Below are 23111 nucleotides of genomic sequence, written 5' to 3' on the forward strand. Positions count from 1 at the left end.
GTACTAAGTTTCTCCTCGCGCTTTTCTTTTTGCCCTCGGCTGTGTAATAGCACGGTATTTTCTACACAATAACTTCAATTGCCGAACATGATAACACTGCACGTGGCTCCCACTGCCAACGACATACTCAGAGAAGTATTCCACATCATCTGGGTTTTTATTCCTTAAGATCTGTTTTAGATTGATTAATCAAACGCCCCTTTACGCCCGGAAAAGCATCTCGATGCAATCTCAGAGTTTATTGTGATGGCTTTCATTGGGTAAACAAGACATTTACGTCTGCTCTCCGCTCAACATCCATTCGTAGGCACTTTGGTATCTTTAAGTTCAGTTCATAGATCTGTACTTGGTTCAGGGGGAGAAGCAGAGGAAGGTTCATGTTGTGTAATTCGTTCATCATTGCGGGATTACAATTTGATTTATCGGCATTGCCCGGTTTTGTTCGCTCACGTTTTTTCCTGTTCAAGTCTTTCTTCACGTGTGTTTAGACGTGATCCGATATATAATGACTTTGCTTTGTTCCAGATGATTGGCGTCGGTGGAGTCCGCCATCATTTGAAAGCATCGGGAATGACTCGAACGCACTATTTACATTTAAAGCACTGTTAATATCGTGACTTCATTTTAAAGCTTGTCTCATATTTCATCGGCCATTTCTGGTTTATTTTTTTATTTAAGGTGGCCGAACATAGTTTTCGCGCGCGCTTTTGCTGATGCGATTCAGCGCGCGCACAAGGATTGCAAAAAACAAACATGCCGTCAATAGAGCGATCATTTTATTTACTCAATACCCGCACTATCTGTGCTATTTTTCTCTATAATTGATGGTTTAGTCTTTTATCACAAATATATGTTAGAAAAGGTGAAGATGGAAAAAACTCAGCAATTCTCAGCTTTTTCTTTGTTACCGAAAAAACTCAGTTAAATGCAGCGCATGCGTAGTAAGTCAAAAAAATTGCGATTGAATGAAAATTTGCACTCTCGGAAATACGCCTATTTCTCGAGAACCCCTCATTAGAATTTCACGAAATTTGGCACGAAAATACTTTAGGAAATAAGTAACTGGAGTATTGAAAATAATTGACCTTTAACAAAGGAAACTCTAGATATTCCAGTAAACCTTCAACAAGGGATAATTAAAGATCTCTCTGTTAAATTATTAGCAAAATGGTGTTAACTTGTGAGAATCGTTACAAGCTTGTTGCATGCAAATTGTAAAGAAAATCTAATGACTAGATTTTCTACAAATAAAGAAAACCGGTTTCAAAGGCCTGTTTATTTTTATTCGTGTTGCCATGGCAACGGCACATACGTCAGCTTAACCATCAAAAAACCAAAGTTTGTGTTGTTAATTTGCTTGCTGCCATTTTTGGCGATCGAGAGATCAAGGGTTTTAGAGAAAGAGGTAAATGAAACACAGGTATCAAAAACTGTGTTCAGCCACCTTAATATCATCGACATGTCACTGAAACAGATTGTGACGCTTTCCCTGGCCGCAAGACGAGAGTATGTAAGGAATGGTAGGATAATTTTCCTACCATTTCTCTGCGGAACTTGCAGTAGAAGCCCCGTGCGTCCCGTCATGTTTATTTTATTAACTCCTTTACAGTGAAATGCAAGAAAAAAATTAAAACGTAGTAGAAATAAAATGCTGTCTGTGATAGAGTATATATGAGATTGTCATTCCTATTTAAGTGTTCTCTCCATGCAAAAATTATTCCTGCTAACAGGGGGGCTAGGCAGGTGCAAGACTATTATAATATGGGGTTTCTCATATATATGGGAGTCATGACTTTGACGCATAATACAGTAATTGCCGGATCCTCACCTTTTAAATGGCTGCAATGCGTTTGGACCGAGTGTAAACAAAGTATCAAAAGTGCACCTATTGAAGTTACCACCTACTCCGTAACCAGTACCCATTTAAACATCTGGGCGAGGAGCGGCTCTGTGGAAGTACGAACACAATACAATGATCCTCAATAGAGTTCCATTGCACCAACCATTGGGCCACCTTGCCTCCTCCTCCATAGGGTTGGAGTGGCGTTTACCTTAGGATGAAAGTTATTAAGACCAATATCCTTCTACAGGGACAATTTGAGTGTGTAGAAACCTTTTTTTAAGCCTGTCTCTGTATAAACCGGCAACTGATTTTACTTCGATTTACGATTTACGATTTTTCTCATAAGCTGGGATTTCGAGGCTCTTATACCTAGTCAATCGCTAAAATGAGTTTTATTTGATTAAAAGTTCTAACTGAATTTTTCTAGGATTGATTGAAGTTCGGTCCGCTTGACACACGTTGCGTGCCTGCCGAAACTGGAAAATAGCACATATTGCCCGAGATCTAAAAAAATTGATATTCGCTCAAAAGTCCCAATTCTACATGAAGAAAAGGTATAAATGGCCGTTAATTTGAAACAATAATAAAATTTGTCTGCCCACTAGGTTTTCAAACTAACGACCGCTTAAAGTTCAGGAAATTTTGAAAATATTTCAGTGAGTAACTAACATACTCGCCGTGGTAAAGCGCTCCGAGAAATTTACGTAAATCTTTTGGCAAATTTTATTGTTCTTTCAAATTAGCGGCCATTTACACCTTTTCTTCATGTCACGGTTCAGCAGTTTCAAACAGGTGCCACATTTATAAAACGTGCCTTCAAATTAGAACTATTTTCGTGTTGGGTTCAAAACTCAATTTAACGGGTAGAAAATCGTCTTTTAACCGTCGAAGGAACATCGTTGAATTATAATTGCAACATGGCTAACCAAACTGCTGTATCTATAGTTGAAAAATAGTTGGAAAAAAGAATTGGGACTTTTGAGCGAATATTGAATTGGTTAGGGTGCCGGCAATACGTGATATTTTTCCAGTTTCGGTAGACACGCAACTTCTGTCGTGCGGACCGAACTTCAATCAATCCTAGAAAAATTCCATTACAATTTTTAATAAAAAAAGAAAACTCATTTTGGTGATTTACTAGGTAGGTAGGTAAAGTCTGAGTACGAGCCAAGTGGCCCATCAGGCCGGAGCTTATCCCAGTTTCTGTAGCATGAAGCGACTAGGAGTAAGGTTGAAGGAAACTTTTGAGATAAGTCGGCCTAGGTTCTTTTCGTTCCCCGATGATCATTATACTGGCCTTTGAGTGGATTATGCTGCGTGGTAAAAGGGTCCATGCATTGGAAATTTGTAACTCGCCTCAATGACCTGGAACTATTATGCAGGTAATGTCTACTTTCCCCGAACCTTCAACGTATGCACAGCTAGACCGACCATTTGACAGCAACTGCAGAAAAAATTAAAACTGGCCTCAACCAGTTAGCAAAGAGAAAATGGGAGTCATGAGAGCTGTGAAAATGGAGGAAGCACAATTTTTTTCACATTTAGAAAGCAACGTAATCATGAAGATAGAAGTGTAGATGAAAAAGTTAAAAGCAGGATGGACAATTACAAAGGCAATACGCCTTTAGTACCCTCCGAACAGTGTGAAACACGTCAACATATCTTAAGAACAAGAAAGGTCGTTACCATCAGCCTGTTCTACCAGATGGTTCCGAGCCTGCTAGAAAGTCCTCAGGTTCACATCAAGAAAGTTGCCAACCTCCAATAACCAATCTCTGGGACAGATCGTATATATACCAGAAAAATATTGACAACGGAAAATTATGGTTGAGGCAAAACGATTAATAGCAAACTCAGGCAGATATCTAGCTATATCACGAGCAGCAAGAGAAATTAGACTGTTAGCACGATGTGGAAGCCAACATCAGACAAGTATGGTCATGAATGAAGACAGGACTGGAACCGCAGGGACAAAGGAGGTCTGGTAGTCAAAACCCGTAGGAGCTCAGTGGAAGATGAGCCAAAAGAAGCTAATATTGAACGTGGGCTAGAGAACTTCTACAGACAGAGCGGTTCTAGTTATCAACGCCCTTTGCTCTACTCGGAACCAAAAAGATTACATCAGCCAGTCAATGAAAGATTTGTGCTCCTTAGATTTAGTACCTTCACATGGTTAATTTGATCTATCATCGGTTTCAGCTGACGTAATCTACACCTTCCTAGCTAAGTAGAGCCAATATTATTGAAACAGCATGGAATAATATTTCAGTTTACCGCCTCTGAAGATTCTCCTTGCCTCTTGTAAAACAAGAATGATGCTCCATGGTCACTAAACTGCAACTTGTACTTCGTTACCATCTGTGCAGGAGAGTGGAAATTCCTTCCCTGTGTAGACACATGTATCACAGGCGTGATTTTACCAAGATCAACTTGATACCATTGGTTCAAATCATTGGTTGCTGATACCCAGCTACCACGCGAATAAACATCAGTCTCCTTAGTATGCAACCTCGCTCGCTCGATAGCGTGATTGCTGTCAAGTTCAGAAGAAGCAGTTAATTGCGAGTCAGCAATGGCACCGCTTTCCATACCAAGAGCTTCCAAACTGTCTACGAAATGAAAAAAAAAAAAAAAGACATCGGGTATATAGCAAACAATTATTGGGTACGATTTTTCGTGTTATCAGCAAGTGTTATCCCTTACCGAGATGACCTTGATTATTCTAGATATCAAGAGAAATCGAATTCAATAATTGTTCTATCAAATATAATTGGAAAAAAAATATATGATACGAACATAACTTTCATGACAGTGAAAACAATTGAATAAGTAAATGGAGACTCCATTCCGCGCAAAACATTTGCTTGCCTTTCAAATTTTCTCTCCATTTCGATTATTTAGTCTTCAGATATCGCAATACTCCTTTTGTTAATTTTGGCGCATTTTCCGTGTCTACATGATTTGCGGACGCGACAAAATCTTTGTTGCTATGCGACCACGCTCGAAAAGGTGACAAATAACCGAACTACAGTGTTCTCTGAGTTATGCGAATGCAAACGCGTTCGACAGGTGAAAAATTATTTAGAATTATCGAGATCGTAGAGATTGAGGATGCAGCGCAATCACCGTGACAGGCTGTAACTAATCTACTGCAGTTACTATAACGCTAGTGTAAAACGATGAAAGATTAAACATTTCTGATTCTAATTATTGATATGTATTGTGGAAATCACTATGCCAACTTTGTTATTCTGTTCGTCAAGACTGTTAACGATGGGGTTTATTCCCATAAAAACATTTTGACATAAGATTCCAAGTTTGTAGATTGTCAACATTTTCATTGCTCGGTTGTCCTCACTATAGTGAGCAGTCTCTCACATCTCGCACACAGTGCAGTAATACTGAGACTCTTTCAAGCCTTCTAAAGCCCTTGCTCCTGGGGTGAAGGTGCCCATATTCAGAAATAAGTCATCGGTGGGTTTAAGGGTTGGATTAAAGGGTCAGTTACCAAGACAGCCGTAGAGTTCCATCCTCATGGAGATGTAGTGGTTCCATGTTGTTGGTGCCAGTCTAACATATCGTGCTCTGATTGGTGGAGTTAAGCGATGTTTTACCACGGTGTCGGAATCACTGTTTCCAACAAACACCTGCAGGAACACGAATAAACGAACCGGTATACATATTAGTAACATGGTGCTTTCGTCTCAGGAGAAGTTGTCAGTTCATATTTCGACTTCAGAGAATCGTTTAAAACTATTCTTTCCTCTGCGAAGGTTCTTGATTTGCAAACATTTTCAGAGATTTTATGCTTCGAGCCCATATTTTTTGTAATGAGCGCACGTTCTGTGCATCACCCAAGACATGTTTTAATGGCAACGCGCCCGCTAGGGTGGATATTGACGTAATCAGCATATCGCTAACCACTAATGGGTTAACGGCTTCCAACTGAAAAACTAGCTCACGCCGCTGTTATTTGTAAAAAAAAAAAATAAAAAAAAAATTATACTGAAATTCAGCTATAAACATATGCCTGCAGATGGCGTAGTGCGCGCTCAAAACAAGTGAACCTGAACGCAAATGTTTGACGATGTCAGTTAATGTGTTGCTTTTGAATTGGTACTTCTTAGGGTGAAACAAATTTCAAGCCTCGCCTACAAAACAGGATCTTGGTACCTCTTCAGGATAATTTCTTACCTTATCTATGTTCTCTCCTTGCTGTTTAAAAACCTGAAATGAATTTCCGTCGCTGCTGTACTGTAACTTGTACTGGGTCACCCATTGGCCGTAATTATATCTTCCTTGGGTTGCCACATAAATGACAGTTGTCTCAATTCGGAAATCGATTTGAATCCACTGATTCAGGTTATTCATTGCTACTGCCCATGCGCCGGCTTTATCGTTGTGGTGTAGTCTTCCTACGTTTGGGGCATGATTTACACTATATTGAGAAGACGCTGATATCTGTGTCGGCGTTATTCTAAAGTTTTCCATTCCCAAAGGAGCTTGGCACTCTAAAAAGTAAAACAGATGATAAATGATAGTCATACACTCAGAAGGGCCTTACGCAAGCTAGGTAGCAAAATAGATTCACCAGATACTACACTGTCATTCTCTAACTTAACCATAACCAGGTCTATACTGACCGGACTATCCTCTTCAAACAAAACGAAGGCGATTATATTACGCCCACACTACTCTAGGAATGTTTTAGCAGCGATAGTAACACTTAGATGGTATAGAAAACGTCCGAAAATGTTTCCCTTGATGTGAACGACATAGGATGGTGATGCCTTATCACTTAGTAATTACGTCATGTTTTCCAGCCGTAGAGGCGTACCTACGCAATACCATGAAGGTCTAACTCTTTCTTCGTAGCTAACCAAAATGGAGTTGTTTTGGCCTCTCCTAATACTTGGCTCCAGAATTCTGGATGGCGGTATCAGTTGAAATTTTCGCTCAGACAAAATACATATTCACTATTCGATCAATCGATCTTTCCATCGAAAGACAAATCTTGGCCCCTGTAACCTGGGATGGGGAAAGAAATTTAAGACTTTCACATTGTCGAGGATTAAAGCGAACGTAAACCCTTTGAGCCCCAATTATATGCGTCATTAATGGTCGTGCTCTTTGTACCACTTGTGACATCATCAATTTAAATGTCATCAGATATTCTTGAAAAGCAGATAGTAGTACTAGGCTAGGCCTTTCCGTACAATGGTCAGGTTTAGATATCGACGACATTCCGACGTCGCAAATCGAAAAACAATGTTATCATTTTGGTGCAACAACGGTGGCAAAATGGTCCACTACGCCTCGATTAAGGTCCATCTCTAGGCTTCGCCCGTGATTAACATCCAACTTTTCACGGCAGCCAGAAAAAGCATGCAACGCAAAAGGTAACCAGTGTGAAAGGGCCGAGAAAAACAGAAAAGAAAGGGGCAACAAACAAAATTGAGAACGGTTAATGGCAAAAAAAGTCCAAATTTTGGCTTATGCGCATGCTCGGAATTGAAATATTGCTCAATTTTGTACCTAATCCTCGAAAAATCTCTCCTTGGATTAAAAAAGCTTACTTAGCAAAACGTAGGCTTATTTAGCGTCATGGCAGCTAAAAAACCTGACTAAACGGTTAAAAACGGTATTTGCTGGCGAAAGTTTGGTATTCAAGGGGATAATTACCAAAACATCCGTAGAGTTCCATCCTCATGGAGATGTGGTGATTCCATTCTGTGGGTATCAGTCTGATGTATCGCGCTTCGATTGGAGGAATCAAAGGATGTTTTACCACGGTGTCTTGATCACTGTTTCCAGCAAACACCTGAAGATAAGAAAAATATGCGTAGATACACACTACTTATGCAGTACCTTCTAGACGATCGGAAATTTACATTGAGTCTTTTTTTTTTTTTTTTTTGTTGCGTCTCCAGTCGTTTATCGCAAAATATCCCAATAATGACTTGATTCGTTGATTAAAAAACAAGCCTTTAGGGAAGCGTATATACCACACGGTACAAAAGAGTCAATTATTACTCGGGCTTCCGTAGGAAAGCCCGCGTCATGCAAGCGTTTTGGTCGCCAAAAATGGGGTCATGGTCCTAGGCGTTCCATGCGTAGACCATGGAAACTGGGGACGAGAAACGCGACATTGCTCGCTCTTCCTAGACCACGAGTAGTCCCTCTTTCGCTTAGTCCGTCGTGCGTGATGCGAGAGAAAACTGCGAGAAAAAAAATAGCCGCGCGAAATTCTGGGGGTGAGTAGCGCGCGAAAGGAGGGACTACCCCCTAAGCCCAAGAGTTTGACCTTTCACGGCCGAGTGATTTTTCGGTGTAGGATTTCTCATCTTGACGTCCTCTTATTATCGCCTGTTGTCAATAACCCCGGGAGATATGCTGAATAAAATTGCTCTATTCTACTACTCTTCAAGTAACGAGGCAAAACATGCCGTGGGAAGTATATCTTCGTTCAGTGTTCGTTCAGTGAAACTGCCAAATAAGTTTTCAAAAGAAGACGGCGAATGAGGCATTTTTTTATCGCGAAGATTTCAAATGCAGAGTTTCAACCGAGAATTTACATTATGTATTTGACATAGAAGATCATCCAACTGCGGTGAAATGTTTGCCGATAGCAGCGGAAAGTTTCAGGTGAATGTGTAGTTTCAAGTTAAAGTCCGGTTCAATCATTCAAATGGACGGCAGAAAGGCCAAGCTCAATTAAGTCATATTCGCTGACTTGGACGATGCTGTTGAGCGGTGAACTAACGCACTCGCAGTCGGGTTGGAGGTGGAAAGCTTTGCCAAACAAAACACTTGATAAATTTAAATCTTTCAGAAGCCTGTTGGCAGAATCGCAAGAACATCACGACTTGAGAAGCGCGATTCCAACGCTTCGATTTGCTCCGGGTCCAAAACATTCCTGCAAGACGTCACAAGTATCTCGAATGTTGACAACGCGTTGTCAACGCTCCTAACATAAGCCAATCATATTTTTGCGTTGTGAGAGCAACGCATAATCCAAAACCTCTTGGGCTTAGGCAGTAGTCCCTCCTTTCGCGCGCACCTCTCCCCCAGGATTTTGCGCGGCTATTTTTTTCTCGCAGTTTTCTTTCCCGTCACGCACGGCGGACTAAGCGAAAGAGGGACTACTCGTAGTTTACGCTCTTCGTGACAGAACGCGGTGTTTTGCGAAGAAAGCTTTGGTGAGAATCGCGCCTTATACGTTCATCTCGCATACAAAGATATCGATGTCGATCGTTTTCGGAAAGGGTCGGTCCACGAGTTATATTGCTTGAAAGCTAGCCAGGTAAGCGAAGGTCAAGCTCGAAACGTTCTCGTGAGATCATTGGTTAGTAACAACTGAGCCGATCGCGGTATGAGTTCAAACTACGAAAACACTGACAAAAAATAGGCAGTCAATGACTGCATGTGGCAACTGCCGTTATTATTTAGAATATTGCAGTGAAACAAATCGTATTGCAATAAAACGAGCTAAATACGAAAACGTTTTTGGACTGGTGGCTCATTAAAAACATGCGACTTGTTTCTTGCAAAGAGCAAAATATGGCGATCTCCAAATTTGTAAAGATAAGACTTTCGGTAACTTGAATTAAACATCTTACCTCCAAGTTAGTTGGCTTTCTAGTAGGGTGGAGGAAAAACAAAAACGTTTGATATTGGAGGCAAATTGTGAGGGAAAATTAAATCTTCTACAGTATTGAGCGTGGAATTGTGCGGGATTATTGACGAACCAATGTTCTTGCCAAGTCCTAGGGAAAATCTGCATTGACGATAGTTTAGCCAAATTTATTTCACTAGTAGTTCAAATATATTTAGCAGTCTTAGCAATCGCCAATTCTTTTAGAAAACTGTGTCTGACTGCTAAAGAAAATCATGTTGCGTGACATGAACTAGATGAGTATGAAACCAAATTGAATAGCAAAACAGAATGCCGCATCTCCCCTTATAAATTAGTTCCTTTTTAAAAAATACTCCAACCTTGATTCAATAAATATATGTAGGCTAAATATTTTTTCATAAACTGCATTAAGGGTCGCCAATTCTTGGAAGTTGTCCGCAAAATACACAATTTGAAAGTTTATGCAAATTATGTGCGGTGCAATTTGCGCCTAGTCATAGGACTGTTGTTTTCGCGAAGGAGTTTATCATGATTAGTTTTCGCTCTTCGAAAGAGATTATTCGCTCTCCAAAGGAGATATGACTCTCGAAAAGGGTTTAAGATCGCAACACGGCAAAGATGTTTAGCTGCACAATTTACTCGGATCGCCACGACCAGTAAACGAACTTCGTACAATTTCTGCTAGCATGTACAATGTAATCGCCATAAGTTGTAAAAAAAACCTGGAAAATTCTTTGCAACTAAGTTCTTCATAAATGTGTAGACAGCTGCGCTTCATTCTTGAACCAAAATGGTTTAAACTCACAACTTCCGATGGGATAAGGAGGATATTCAACGAAGCATTTTGAATAGTAAATATCTAAGCGGAACTTTTGTGCTAAAATATCCTGATTCTTTAGTTTTTATTGTGTCTAATACACGTTTTCGTAAAGCACGACTTAATATTGCGGTTCATGGTATACTTCGCCCATACCATACCTTCCGGACCAAAAGGTTGGAACCACACCAGTAGACAAAAATGTTGGGACACAAACCGAGCTCCCCCCCCCCCCCCCCCTCAGGTAGACCACGAGTAGTCCCTCTTTCGCTTAGTCCGCCGTGCGATACGCGAGAGAAAACTGCGAGAAAAAAATCGCCGCTCCTGTCCCCCAGGATTTCTCGCGGCCATTTTTTTCTCGCATTTTTGAGTTATTTTTTTGTAAAAAAAAAATACCTCTTAGTCGGCGCGTCGGGTATGTTATGGACGGGTCAATGGATGAGTGAGTGAATGAGAGATGTATTTATGTCACGCCAATCAGATTGGATCTACTATAAACAGCCGATCAAATTTCTTGTTGTAAAGATTTGATCCCGATAGAGTTCAGAACGGCCATATTTATTCCTCTATAAAAGAGGAGGAAGTACTCATATATTGGGTTTACTTCGACATTTTCTGTGGGTTAGGCTGAGCATTTTAGTTAAATGAACGAGATGAGCCTTGAAGTTTGAAACAGTTCGCGAGTTAGTAGTATGCAAATGCAACGAGATATTTTTATTTTTAGTTACAAAGGGAACTTGATACTTTTGTCTTTCATAAGGAGTAAATTCAATTAGAGGTCACGAATCGTCGCGTCTAGTTCTTAGGACATGTTTTAGAGGGGACGAGACTTTAGATTTGAAACAGTTCTACCGTTTACAATAGTAAGTGCGGGTAACGATTGTTTTGTTCTTGTTGCATGCAAATACAACGAGATATTTTTGTTTTTTAGTTACAAAGTGTAATTTGACACTCTTGTTTTTCACAAGGGAGTAAATTCAATTAGAGCGGACGAATCGTCACCACTCTTTCCAACGAGATGTTTGCTATCTTTAGTAACAAATGGTAACTTAACACTTTTGTTTTTTATCTGGGAGTAAATTCAATTAGAGCTGACAAGTTATCGGCTATTGTTTCCAGGATATTAAACAAAAAAGAAGCTGGACGTCGATAAAAGCAGGAACATGGAACATTCCGGAACATCCCGGAACATCGAATAATTATCATAATTATGCGAAAAATATGTAAAATTAAATTTTTAAAACTAACATAAACAAAAATAAACTGGTATCAGCTTGAAATATGAAAAGATATTATTGGGGATAGGGGAGTCGGTAACAGAGGGATAGGGAGCGTTGGGTATTCATTCAACTGACCACAATGAGTGCAGGCTCCTCTCCTCTTTACAACCAATTGCGTCACGTCGCTTTTCAGCACTCTGTTTTTCAACACAAACATGGACGATTCTGACGACGAATGCCAGGTAATTCATTGCGTCTCCTTTTTGATCCCTGATTTCTTCAACATCTGAGGTGTTTGTCTAAGCATCATACAGTTGCTTGTTAAGTCAGTATTCACAGTTTTGTCCCTATTCTATCATCATGTTGCTATTTATCATCCCCAGTTTTCGCGCCGCCTCGCTAGGAACGCGTGGCACTATGACCCACAAAGTGTAGACTCGGCCTTTCCGGAAGCCCGAGTAGCAAGCAAGTTGTTATTAATAAACTAGTGGTAATCAAAGATTTTTAGAGCAGCGCGTTCACGCGCGGTTTTCGCATGTCTGGTTTACTTTGGTGGTGTTCAAATGGCTCGATAGAAAACTAAGTTTGATCGAATGTCAGATAACGATCTGCACGTGAAGTTGAACTAGCGATGAATAGATTATAGCCTGCGGTAAAAGTATTTTTAATTAATTAAGTATTAACTTGTACTGGACAAACATTTTCCAGGAGATGCATCTGAACTGTTGTTGAATTCAATTTCAGATCGGCAACACTTGTAACAAATATTTCTAGAGACAATAAAGTTTTGACCAGCGACCCCGCAAGACAGCGGGCGCGTCGCCAAATGTTTTCAAATTTTGTGTTTGTATCTGTTTACACTGTCATCAGAGGTCGAGCAGTCCGAACTAGTTTAGACAAGAAACTCGATGCCGAAGAGTTTCTATTTCTATCTCACGGAGAAACTATTTCTTCATAAGAAATCGTGTATACGCATATCTTTGTATTGACGTAATGAATTGAATAAAGGAATCACACTCGTGTACCCATACTTTTAGGTCTGATTAATGAGTTCGAACGCCACCACCTTAGTTTTCCGTGAAGAACGAAATCTGGGAATAAAGGACAGTCACGTGATTAAACTGACGGTGAACGGCTGGAAGGAATGGATTAGTCTTCTTAGTTGCTAGCCTTCACTCATTGCAGTCACTTTCATTTTTCTTTCTCTTTTTCCTTTTTTTTTATGTTTTTGTTTTGTTTCTATTTTCCGAACTGATACCAGTTTATTTTTGTTTGATTTAATTTTTTTAAATTTTATTTTACATATTTTTCGCGTAATTATGAAAATTATTGGATGTTCCGGGATGTTCCGGAATGTTCCATGTTCCTGGTTTTATCGACGGCCAAAGAAGCTTTCGTTTCTGGACGGTTTTTACGTCTCTGCAGTAGCAGTTTAATAGTTTTATTTGATGAGATTCATTTCAGTCCGATATATTTTAAGGTAAAAAGTATGAAAACTGTTAAAATGTTCTTTGATGACTGCGTGGCACCAAGTTAAAGTGCAATTTAATTAAATCAGACTTTCAATGTGTCAGAGCTTTTTTTCTCTTTCTTTTTATTTTCGGTGAAGTAGTGTTACGTTGTGTAAAACGGTAAAATTACGACTCGTATAAAATGCGAAAAAGTCTCTAAATTAACTTGAGTATTTTTGAGCAAAAATTCCTTCTGGGGGTTGGAGGATTATGTGATCGGTGAGTGAGGGAGTTATGCATGTGCGCGTGTCACACCAATCACAGTGCGGGTTGTATCAAAGAACGAATCAAATTGCCTGTTAGAAAATAAGATGGTATCTACATTAATCTGGAGACGTGTCAGATTACTGTAGTTTGTTCAGTCAAACATTTTATGGCCTACTATTTAGCTATCTTACCATGACCGATGTAACATCGCAACCAAAAAGCTTATCAAATTAACCAAATCATTACTGTACCATGAATGCTCCTATCTCCGACACTTCACACAAAAAAATAACTCTTGCATGCCTTACGTGCCTATGTTTCTTTCGCGTCACCCATGACGGACTAATCGAAAGAGGGACTACTCGTAGTCTACACCAACCCCCCCCCCCCACCACCACCACCTCCCCGCCACTTACAATATTAATTATCAAGTGACTTCTTTCCTTTTTTGTTGAAAAAACGCGACATTTTCCAACAACAATTGGGGGAGATGGGATGAGGGATACGTGATCCCGCTCAAGTGTCCCAATTACTTCTGCCCAGAATTTTATAGCGATAATCGACGAGCGAGCTGATATGATTTTCATGAATATTCAATGCCGTGTCCAATGAGAGAAGTTCCCCAACCTCAATAACTATCCTGTTAAAATACATTGATGTCAAGACAGTACAATTTTCCCACCTGCTAAACCTCGATTGGTCGATTTAAATTTCAGACGCGCCAGTTATAAGGCACATACGTTTATAAAATATCGTTAAAGTGCCGTCATAATGCAAATTTTACGTTCAAGCAAAGCAAAATCACACTCATAAATGTTGTATGGGGTAGTTTATTTCAACATACAGCATTAAAGGAAGCACAGGATTATTAGGTTTGGACTTAAATCCGTACTCATGCCTTTTATTGTGTTTTAAGACGTTTGTTCATGATTTTAGGACAAAAAGCGTTTTATAGAATGATATAAATTCATGTAAAATAAGTAAGTAAACTGAATAGATTCCCTTCCATCCCAATTTCTCTTTCCGTTTCTTTGTTTCTTTGTTTCATCGTCTTTGGTTTCAGAATTTCAATATTTTAACGGTCTTTAAATTATTTTTGGGAATCAGCGGAATGGTCGAAAGAGCATTTTTTGGCTCGGTTTTTGCAAAATTGAAATTAATTTGCCTGAATTAAAAGATCGGATTGAACTCTCAAACAGATTCTCCTGGAGGCGAAGTTTGTGAGGTTTTTTGATCATACGAGTCCTTATAATTGTGATTTTTTAAGACCCAATGGATCACGGCCGAGTAGGTTTGGGAAAGGGGACACTCCCTATGTGGCGTAAACGGGTACGGGTCGCTGAATAGTGTATGGTTTTCAAGGCCTTTCGTCTTAAATAGATTATTCACTGACGCTATTTAATGCCTAAACGTGGTATGTCTGAAACTTTTTTTTGTAATTAGTTACTCCCCCAACCCCAACCCGAGGCCCGACAATGGTATGTTGATTGCATGTCTGCATTTCGTGGCTTGCTTAGTCATATGAAATAAATTCCTCTCACCTTGTCTGAGTTCTCGCCAGTCTGCTTATAAAACTGGAACAAAAGTCCATCCTTGCTGTATTGTAATTTGTACTTGGTCACCCGTTGCCCGGAGCTACCGTACCTTCCTTGGGTTGCCACAAAAGTGACATTTGCTTCAACACGAAATTCGATTTGAAACCACTGATTAAGATCATTCACACCTGCGGCCCATGCTCCGTGGCCACCCTTGAAATGCAGTCTTCCTTGGTTTGGAGCATGATTTCCATCAAACTGAGAGGACGCTGAAATCTGTGCTGCTGTTATTTGCTTGTTTTCCATTCCCAAGGAACCTGCGCACGCTAACAGTAATAAAGATGAAATTTATAGAATGATCTTAGATTAAATTCGAGATAGTCAAATCCCCTGAGGGAGAGTTTGCTGAGTTTTCGCTGCTGGTCTCTCAGAATCCCCGCCCCATTATAGTCTTTCCTGTGCCTAATAATAGACCCCATCTTAGTTACGTACTTTTGGGCAGCTCAGTCACTTTCTGTTTATTTATCTACCTTATAAAGCCTTGTAACTAGCTCATCCTTAAGTGAAGTGACACATTTTTTAAATTGAATTTAGAACGGTAACAAATTTTTCACCACGAATATAATCTTTCCCTTTTTAAATCACCCCTAAATCCGTAAAATATGCACCCATTCAAGTAACTCTGATAAAAATGCTATCCTATTATAGTCAATCCAGCGACCCCATCCAGCGGCACATCCTTATTAGGCTATTTGTATGAGGTACTCTTCCCCCCGAGTCAAATGTGTTAACCATGAAAGCAAAAAAGCTGTGTAGTAAGCTTATTTGCTATGGAGAAAACGGTTGCTCTCCATGAAGTCAGACATAATTGACATGGATTTCCATCATATTGTATACTGTAAAACTTCTTTATCTCGAAGAACATTGATGAATTTTGGAAAACAAAGCTATTCTTTCGTTCATGACGGGTTTTTGAATATAGTTAGGACTAAGCTAAATAGTTAATAAAGATGACAAAAAAAAGAAAACAATGGAAATACCACATCCTTTAAAAGCGATCGCTGAGACAGCAACAACACGACTGTACATGTAAATGAATATACTAGTTTTATTCACCTCTCGTGCAATGAAAACCTGTAAAGCCCGGCACACAAACACAATGGTATTTATCCTCTTCGTAATTTGGGATGCAGCTGCCGTTATTTTTGCAAGGAATCCTCGAGCAAGGTGTCTGCAGTAAAAAACATCCTTGAAAATATATTGCATTGCTGTAATATGTACAAGAAAATAAGAATATGTATAAAATTGGACTGATATATAAAGGTGTCCTGGAATCAAACACAACGCGTAATTATGTTAGTTTAAAATAAGCGTCCAACTTTTATTAACTTAATGAGGCAGTTTTGCGTTTAGTAAATTATTAATTGCCATCTTAGGGGGATTTTGCTAAGAACCGAGGTTTAACTGGTAATAATTTTCTGAGAATCGATATCTTCAACATAGTAATTTCATTTTTTTTCTTTCGATGGCCAAAACTCTCTTTCGTCCTACTGAGTCTCAAAAACAATGTTTACTTTATAACGCCGTTGGGAAATTAGTGTTTACAATAGGACAGATGACGTCACTTGAAATTTAAACCCCGTTGTAACTCAGGCAAAAAAAAAGTCATTCCCTCTGCTGTTCCTTTGAGAGCGCGTTATGAAACAACGGCGCTCGTGATCACTTCAGCGCGATATTCAGCTATTAATTTTGAAAGTCGATGGCCTCTCCAGCTCAAAAGCATAGAAAAAAAACAACATATACCTTGGAATTATATTAACTATACAGGGCTTGAAAGAGGACGGCAAAATATGATGGGCTTCCCACAAGAGATAGGCTTCCCATGTATAAGGGCTGTTTATGACACTGTTATGAATACGCTTCTTACGTCCTTAGCAGAAAACAAAATATGTATATATCATCACTGTACCCGACATTCAGGTGAATCACTCACAAGAAAGTCAGCAAGCGACCAGGAAAAAAAGTTCCCTAAAGAAATATTGTAAATCCGATCCGATTGGTTGCCTTGTCGTAAGGAAACTGGCCCGCTCTGTCTTCGCATGTAATTTCATCCCGCACTATATGATGCGCACCGCCGAAGATATCTGTACAACTGAGGCCTGCTGGCAGTCAAACGTTTGTTTATCTAAGTCCTCCAAATTGTAAAGTACAAACAATTCTGCCATGCATTAATTTGTCAGTGGACGGCTCAGGTAGTCAGATTTGAAAATTTCTGGCAATAAGTGGTGTCTTCAAGACCTTGATAAACAGTGAATATTGTTCTTCGTAATACATTTCTGTGTGAGGTACCTGATCGGCCAGTCGCAACCCATGGAGCTAAAATTTCTCTACTTCCAATTCTTAAAGGTTCAAATTCAATCGAACGCAACTCGTTGTATATTAGGCTTGGGTATCCCAGAACAAATTTATGTTGTTCTATGCTATTCTGCGAGCTTTAAAAAATGATATATGGCATACAATGCAGTTTGTTTCCAAAATACCTCCCGCGTCTAACCCTTCTACTACAAACCTTTACATCAATTATTTTATTGATTTCATCCACTTTCCGTTTTGTCATTTGCTTTGCAAGGCAAATATCACCGTAAATACAAATCATTGCTGGCAGAACAAATCCTGGCAATAGTGACTAAATGTTATATTAAGCTGGATTTTAAGTTAGCAATATTACCTTTATGCTGTAATGGTGAAACTGCTGCGAATCGGTCAGTTTGTGAGGACTTCTAAACTTGTCTTCACTTAGCGGCTCGCAGCGAAGCTTTCCACTTCCGTTTGGCGACGTAGCGATGTTGAACGAAACACAGGTAGCGTTAGCCACACAAGCGAAAGCGCAGTCTAAAGCCCGGACTACTTCACAAGAAGAGTCTAAGAGGGATCCTTGAAGATGCTGAAAATTGTGAGCTTCAAAATTTGCGTATGACACCCCTTGAAAACGAGATCGCTTTAAACCATGATCACCTTGGATCAAAAATTGATGCTGGCCTGTAATACATGGAAAACGGAGCAGAACAACTGTAAATATAAAATTAAACATTCTTGTTTAGCAGAAATAACGTGTCAACGCGAACTATGTTCTTCGACTGGATATATATATATTATGCACCATTGTTTTCTATAAAGTAAACAACGCCGAAAGAACCAATCGATCGACACCACAATCAAACAATCAGCGAATGACAAATGATGCTAAATTTGGAAAGTCAGTTCAGAGTTTCTTTATGCCTTCATTTTCCAACCGAGGCTTGGTTTAAAACAATTGATATGGAAATGATTTCTCGTGTGACAATCATTTTCATCTAAATTAAACACCTCTTTTGGCAAATAGTAATATTACATGACAGCTGGCTGATTGAAAAGTTTATTTCGTGCTCATGGTATCTCTTATTACAACATAGCGCACGCACTAGTCCTGTCTAATTCCTATTGAGCCATCATGAACGAAATCCCTATATACGCACGGCCGTGCGTATATAACATGACGTGCGCAGTTTCAATTTAGCTGCAAAATTTCCGTCGAGTTTAGTGCAAGTTCCTTTTGTTTAAGTTTCGGCAATGTGACCACGATTATTCTGAACAATCCAAACCTTTTGACTTTTGCCAAGCTAAGATGTTTATTTAAACTTGAGTATTTTGACTTTGTTTGTCTACATTTTCACTGAGTACTTTTGACTTCGTTTGCCTACGTTTTCATCATAATTAATTCGAGGAAGCGAATATTTCATTGACAATTTTTAGTAGAAACCAGATTAAGCGTTTTCGTTTAACTGTTGCTAAACTGACTGTGGCGTGTTAGGATCCCAATGACCTTTGTTTTCCTTCACCGAGAACTTTGTAGTAATTAACAAATAAAGAAACCTAAGGGCCCGGACGCACTGGGCAAATTTTTGTTTATTTTGCGAAAAAAATCTGTCATCAATTCCCTGAGACAAGTGCGTCCGGTGATTTTTAGACCCACCAAATTTTGTCAAGGCTTACCAAACTTCAAAGACACCGTCGTACTGCCTCGGAGCAGGATAAATTTTTGTCAGGCGTGAAATCTGACAGATTTGTCAATTTACACGCCATGATTTGAAGGAAAATGTCAATCAAGAAAATTTGATCTCTACTTTTAGTCGGAGTATTTCAGTCCGAAGCCCGCCAAAATTAAATTTATATTTGCGCGGCAATCAACAATAAACATGGAAGATTCGCACTTCGGTATGCTCCATGACGATCTGTTCGCACAGTACAACTATTACGGTTCCCAAGTCTACGTTAACGTTCCAGCTGCATCTCCAGGACCAAGCTCTGCTCAATTTGTACATCCGTATGTCCACCCGAGTCAGCCGAGTACAAGTACAACTGCAAGTTTCACGACTACATGTAATCAAATTGAAAGCGCGCAAGCGATGGTGTTAATTTCCATGTGATTGACTCATGTGGTTTACAAATATTTTGCTGTGATTCATTGCGTCCGCGATTGACAAATTAAAAATTTGGAAGAGACAAATTTTGTCGAGATTTTTGGGAGGGCCAAACAAATTTTGTCAGTCCAGTGCGTTCGGACCCTAAGCCGCGTATTACCCTGTGATAAAACACGACGGACATTTGAGAATACGAGGGAAATGTAGGAAACATGAGCCGCAGGTAAGTGTTTTCCACATTTCTCGAATGTTCTCTAATGTCGGCTATCTTTAAAACGAGGAACGGGGAATCGGTAATGGGAATGGGGAACGGGGAACGGGGAACGGGGAATCTTTAAAATGAGGAATCTTTAAAATGAGGAATCTTTAAAATGAGGAATCTTTAAAATGGGGAATCTTTAAAATGGGGAATCTTTAAAAGCGGGAATCTTTAAAACGGGGAATCTTTAAAAGCGGGAATCTTTAACACGGGGAATCTTTAAAAGCGGGAATCTTTAAAATGGGAATCTTTAAAAGCGGGAATCTTTAAAATGGGGAATCTTTATTAAAAGCAGGTGATTTCTTGTCAACCACTGTTTTGATCGCATGACTTTCCGTCCTTGTTCCTGGTTTTTGTGATAAAAACGGCTTCAAACGACCCTTCCCCTATCACATCTTGTTTGCCGAGATCATTCCACTTAAACTGTGGAAGACCTTCAAACCGACCGATTCTTTCCTCTTTAAAGTGAATGCAATGGGCACTTTGAAATTGTCTTCGCATGACTGCATGGCGTAGAAAGAGGTATCATTAAGCACGCAATGACGGATTAGTATAGGTAATCATATGGTTTCGAGTTCAATTTGGAATTAATTTGCACGAGTGAGTTTTTCAAAAAGCTGAAATCGCACGAGCCGCTTCGGCGAGTGTAATTTCAGCTTTTTGAAAAACTCACAAGTGCAAATTAACTCCAAATTGAACGAGAAAAACCGTATGATTACTTATTAATAATATAAACATGAAAAAATTCGCGTGGGAGGAAGTGCCGGAAGATCTTTCTTCAAACCATTTTTTCTCATTTGAGAAAACTTTTTTCAAAGTTTCAGCACAAAATTTTCGTCATCATTTTACGTGATATCATTTTCTTAGAAAATTTCCTATTGTCTTTTAGTCAATCAAAATCCAGAATTTCGATGTGTAATTTGCACTGGTGTTACACTTTTTGCACTGATGTTACACTTTTTGCACTGGTGTTACACTTGAACTGCACTGCTCTTAGCCAATCAGAATCGAGTAATTTTTTCATGTGTATTATTATACGCGTAATTCGCCGTCACATCGTTCGGGCATCGAGCATCGAATTGCTTTATTGCCGGTTTTCAGTGTCATGCCATTCAAAATAAACAAAATCAAAATCAAAACAGTTCAAACGATAAAGTCCAGAATCTTGAAGAGAAAGAAGATAAATATGCAATGACTTTCGCTAAGATTCAGGTCACAGCAATGTTTCTTACGCAAGACGTGCGGAGAATTTTTTTACCCAAATTTATAGAGATTTTGATGGAGACGCTATGCTGGCGCCCATCCGGATGGCCGCCGGAAACTAAGAGAAACATCTGTCACTGAGTTTTGCTACAAAAGCGTGAATTTATCTCTTCAGCAACTCAAAAACATTTTAAAAATAATACTTTTTCTAATACATGAACTGTTCAGATAGCCAAATTCCCCGAAATAAGTCACTCTTTTAACCAACATGACAGCTTTCTTGCCCGTCATGTAAATGCCGCGTCATGCAAAAGATTAGAAATTCAAGCGCAGTCTATTACAAAACCAAGAACCCACTTGGAGCAAAAATTGGTATGACTATTAGTTTTCAGCTGCTCTTACACATCATGAAAGCAAAATCTCAGGATGATTAATAGTTTTGTAGTTTGACTTTTAGCGACGTCATGTGAGGGGACTGTTGATTTAGCAATTAAACAATCAAAAACGTGTTTTCCCTGCCATATATTTGTCGTTAAGTCGTAAGTCCTTCCATTAGCACATGATAAGGCTACGACAAATATCCATCGCTGCGAAACTAAACGTCACAGTCCGGAGTTAAGATAAATCCAGGCGGTTAGATTCTTTGGTCGGTCTAGCGGATCTCAGAGTGAGAATCGAGATTTCAACCGCTCCACTATCCCGCTAAACCGATGTGCTTTAATAGCGTGCAATAAAATTACAATGAATAAATTCCACAACTGTCTCTGTACCTGTTGAGTTGATACATGTGAGAGAATAAATAGCTTCCGGTGGGAAACTGAGAGATTCTCGTTCACTTTTCAGTAAAGGTTAACGCTATTAAATATTCCCCACTTTAAAGATTACCCATTTTAAAGATTCCCGCTTTTAAAGATTCCCCATTTTAAAGATTCCCGCTTTTAAAGATTCCCCATTTTAAAGATTCCCGCTTTTAAAGATTTCCCATTTTAAAGATTCCCGCTATTAAAGATTCCCCATTTTAAAGATTCCCGCTTTTAAAGATTCCCCGTTTTAAAGATTCCCGCTTTTAAAGATTCCCCGTTTTAAAGATTCCCGCTTTTAAAGATTCCCCGTTTTAAAGATTCCCGCTTTTAAAGATTCCCCATTTTAAAGATTCCCCATTTATAGATTCCCCATTTTAAAGATTCCTCATTTTAAAGATTCCCCGTTCCCCGTTCCCCGTTCCCCATTCCCGTTCCCCATTCCCGTTCCCCATTCCCGTTCCCCATTCCCGTTCCCCATTCCCATTCTCCGATTTCCCGTTCCCTGTTTTAAAGATAGCCTCTAATGTCCGGGGTGTTTTATCACAGTGTAATACACGGCTTAGGCTTCTTCATTTGCTTTATGATGTAGAGATAATGTGGCAAAAAACAATAAAACACGCTTTGTTATGTTTGTTATACTCTGATAAAACATGGGTTTTTGACCAATCAGAGCGCGCGCAGGGTCCTATCTATATTATAAATCACAAATAAAACATGTTTTAGCGCCCAAGTTGTTGACGCCATATTATAAAAGAATTGGTCATGCTTTTAGCTGCGCGTAGATCGAGTTATGGACGTTAGGAGAGCACTCAAGAAGCTAGAGTTGCTCTTGGCTATCGCCTCGAGCAACTCTTACGCTTCTTTCGTGCTCTCCAAACTTCTGACGTGCATCCATAACTCGATATACGCACGCTAAGCATGAACCAATTCCTTAGAAGTGGTGCACAAGAAGATGAAATTCGCGTCCCTAAGCGACCAGCGGCCATGTGATGTTGTGTTCATTATGTAGAGGGTTTGGATGGCTCGCTGGAATCTCAATTATCAGTCAAAGTTTCGATAATTCCTGATCAGCTATCAATCTTAAAACGCGTATCATTTTTTAGCTGACAGTAATGTCAAGACTTCAGGCAACTTCTTGCCTGTAAGTTAAACTCCGTCTAGGCCCTTTATATTGATACTGATGTAATGTGTTCAGTTTTTGTTCATTTTCCAAAAGGAAAAGCAAAGGTGGTCACCCATGGCCATAAAACTGAAGCTGAGTTTGTGAAAAATTCAATGACGCTGAACTTACGAAAGTACCTTTGTTCCAAGAAAATGTTTACGTAGGTTCTCTCACAATAAACTCACTCCGGATTGATTTGCTCAAATCGATGTTATTTATTTTTTGTGTAATATATGTAAAGAAGCCAGCTGTGAGCTGCAGCAAATCTTGACACTAGGGACTTTAAGATATGGTAAGGCGAGGCTGTAGTACGGCGGCAGTTAGTGAAGATCACTTCCGGTGACGTCATGACGCGCTTACCAGTACGGCTTTCCCGCGGTAGCCTTGCTTTCTACAACGGGAAAGTGCTTGGTTTCACGTACTCCTCACTACGTGAGTATAAGCCTGCTGTTTAC

At 39.5% G+C, this 23111-nt stretch overlaps 1 protein-coding gene across 1 annotated transcript; it reads right to left on the reverse strand.

Annotated features, from left to right (window-relative positions):
- Positions 1–3776: 3776 nt before the first annotated feature.
- On the reverse strand, positions 3777–17982 carry LOC145485126 (lactadherin-like). The gene is made up of 7 exons (XM_081463811.1): positions 17498–17982; positions 15886–16000; positions 14776–15095; positions 7526–7664; positions 6038–6354; positions 5352–5490; positions 3777–4452 (listed from the first exon to the last, which is right to left on the reverse strand). The coding sequence occupies exons 1-7, from the start codon at positions 17858–17860 to the stop codon at positions 4109–4111; spliced, it is 1737 nt and encodes a 578-aa protein (XP_081319937.1). The 5' UTR covers positions 17861–17982; the 3' UTR covers positions 3777–4108.
- Positions 17983–23111: the final 5129 nt, after the last annotated feature.

The sequence above is a fragment of the Orbicella franksi genome, chromosome 4 (assembly GCF_964199315.1).
Source record: "Orbicella franksi chromosome 4, jaOrbFran1.1, whole genome shotgun sequence".
In the NCBI taxonomy this organism is placed as follows: Eukaryota; Metazoa; Cnidaria; class Anthozoa; order Scleractinia; family Merulinidae; genus Orbicella; species Orbicella franksi.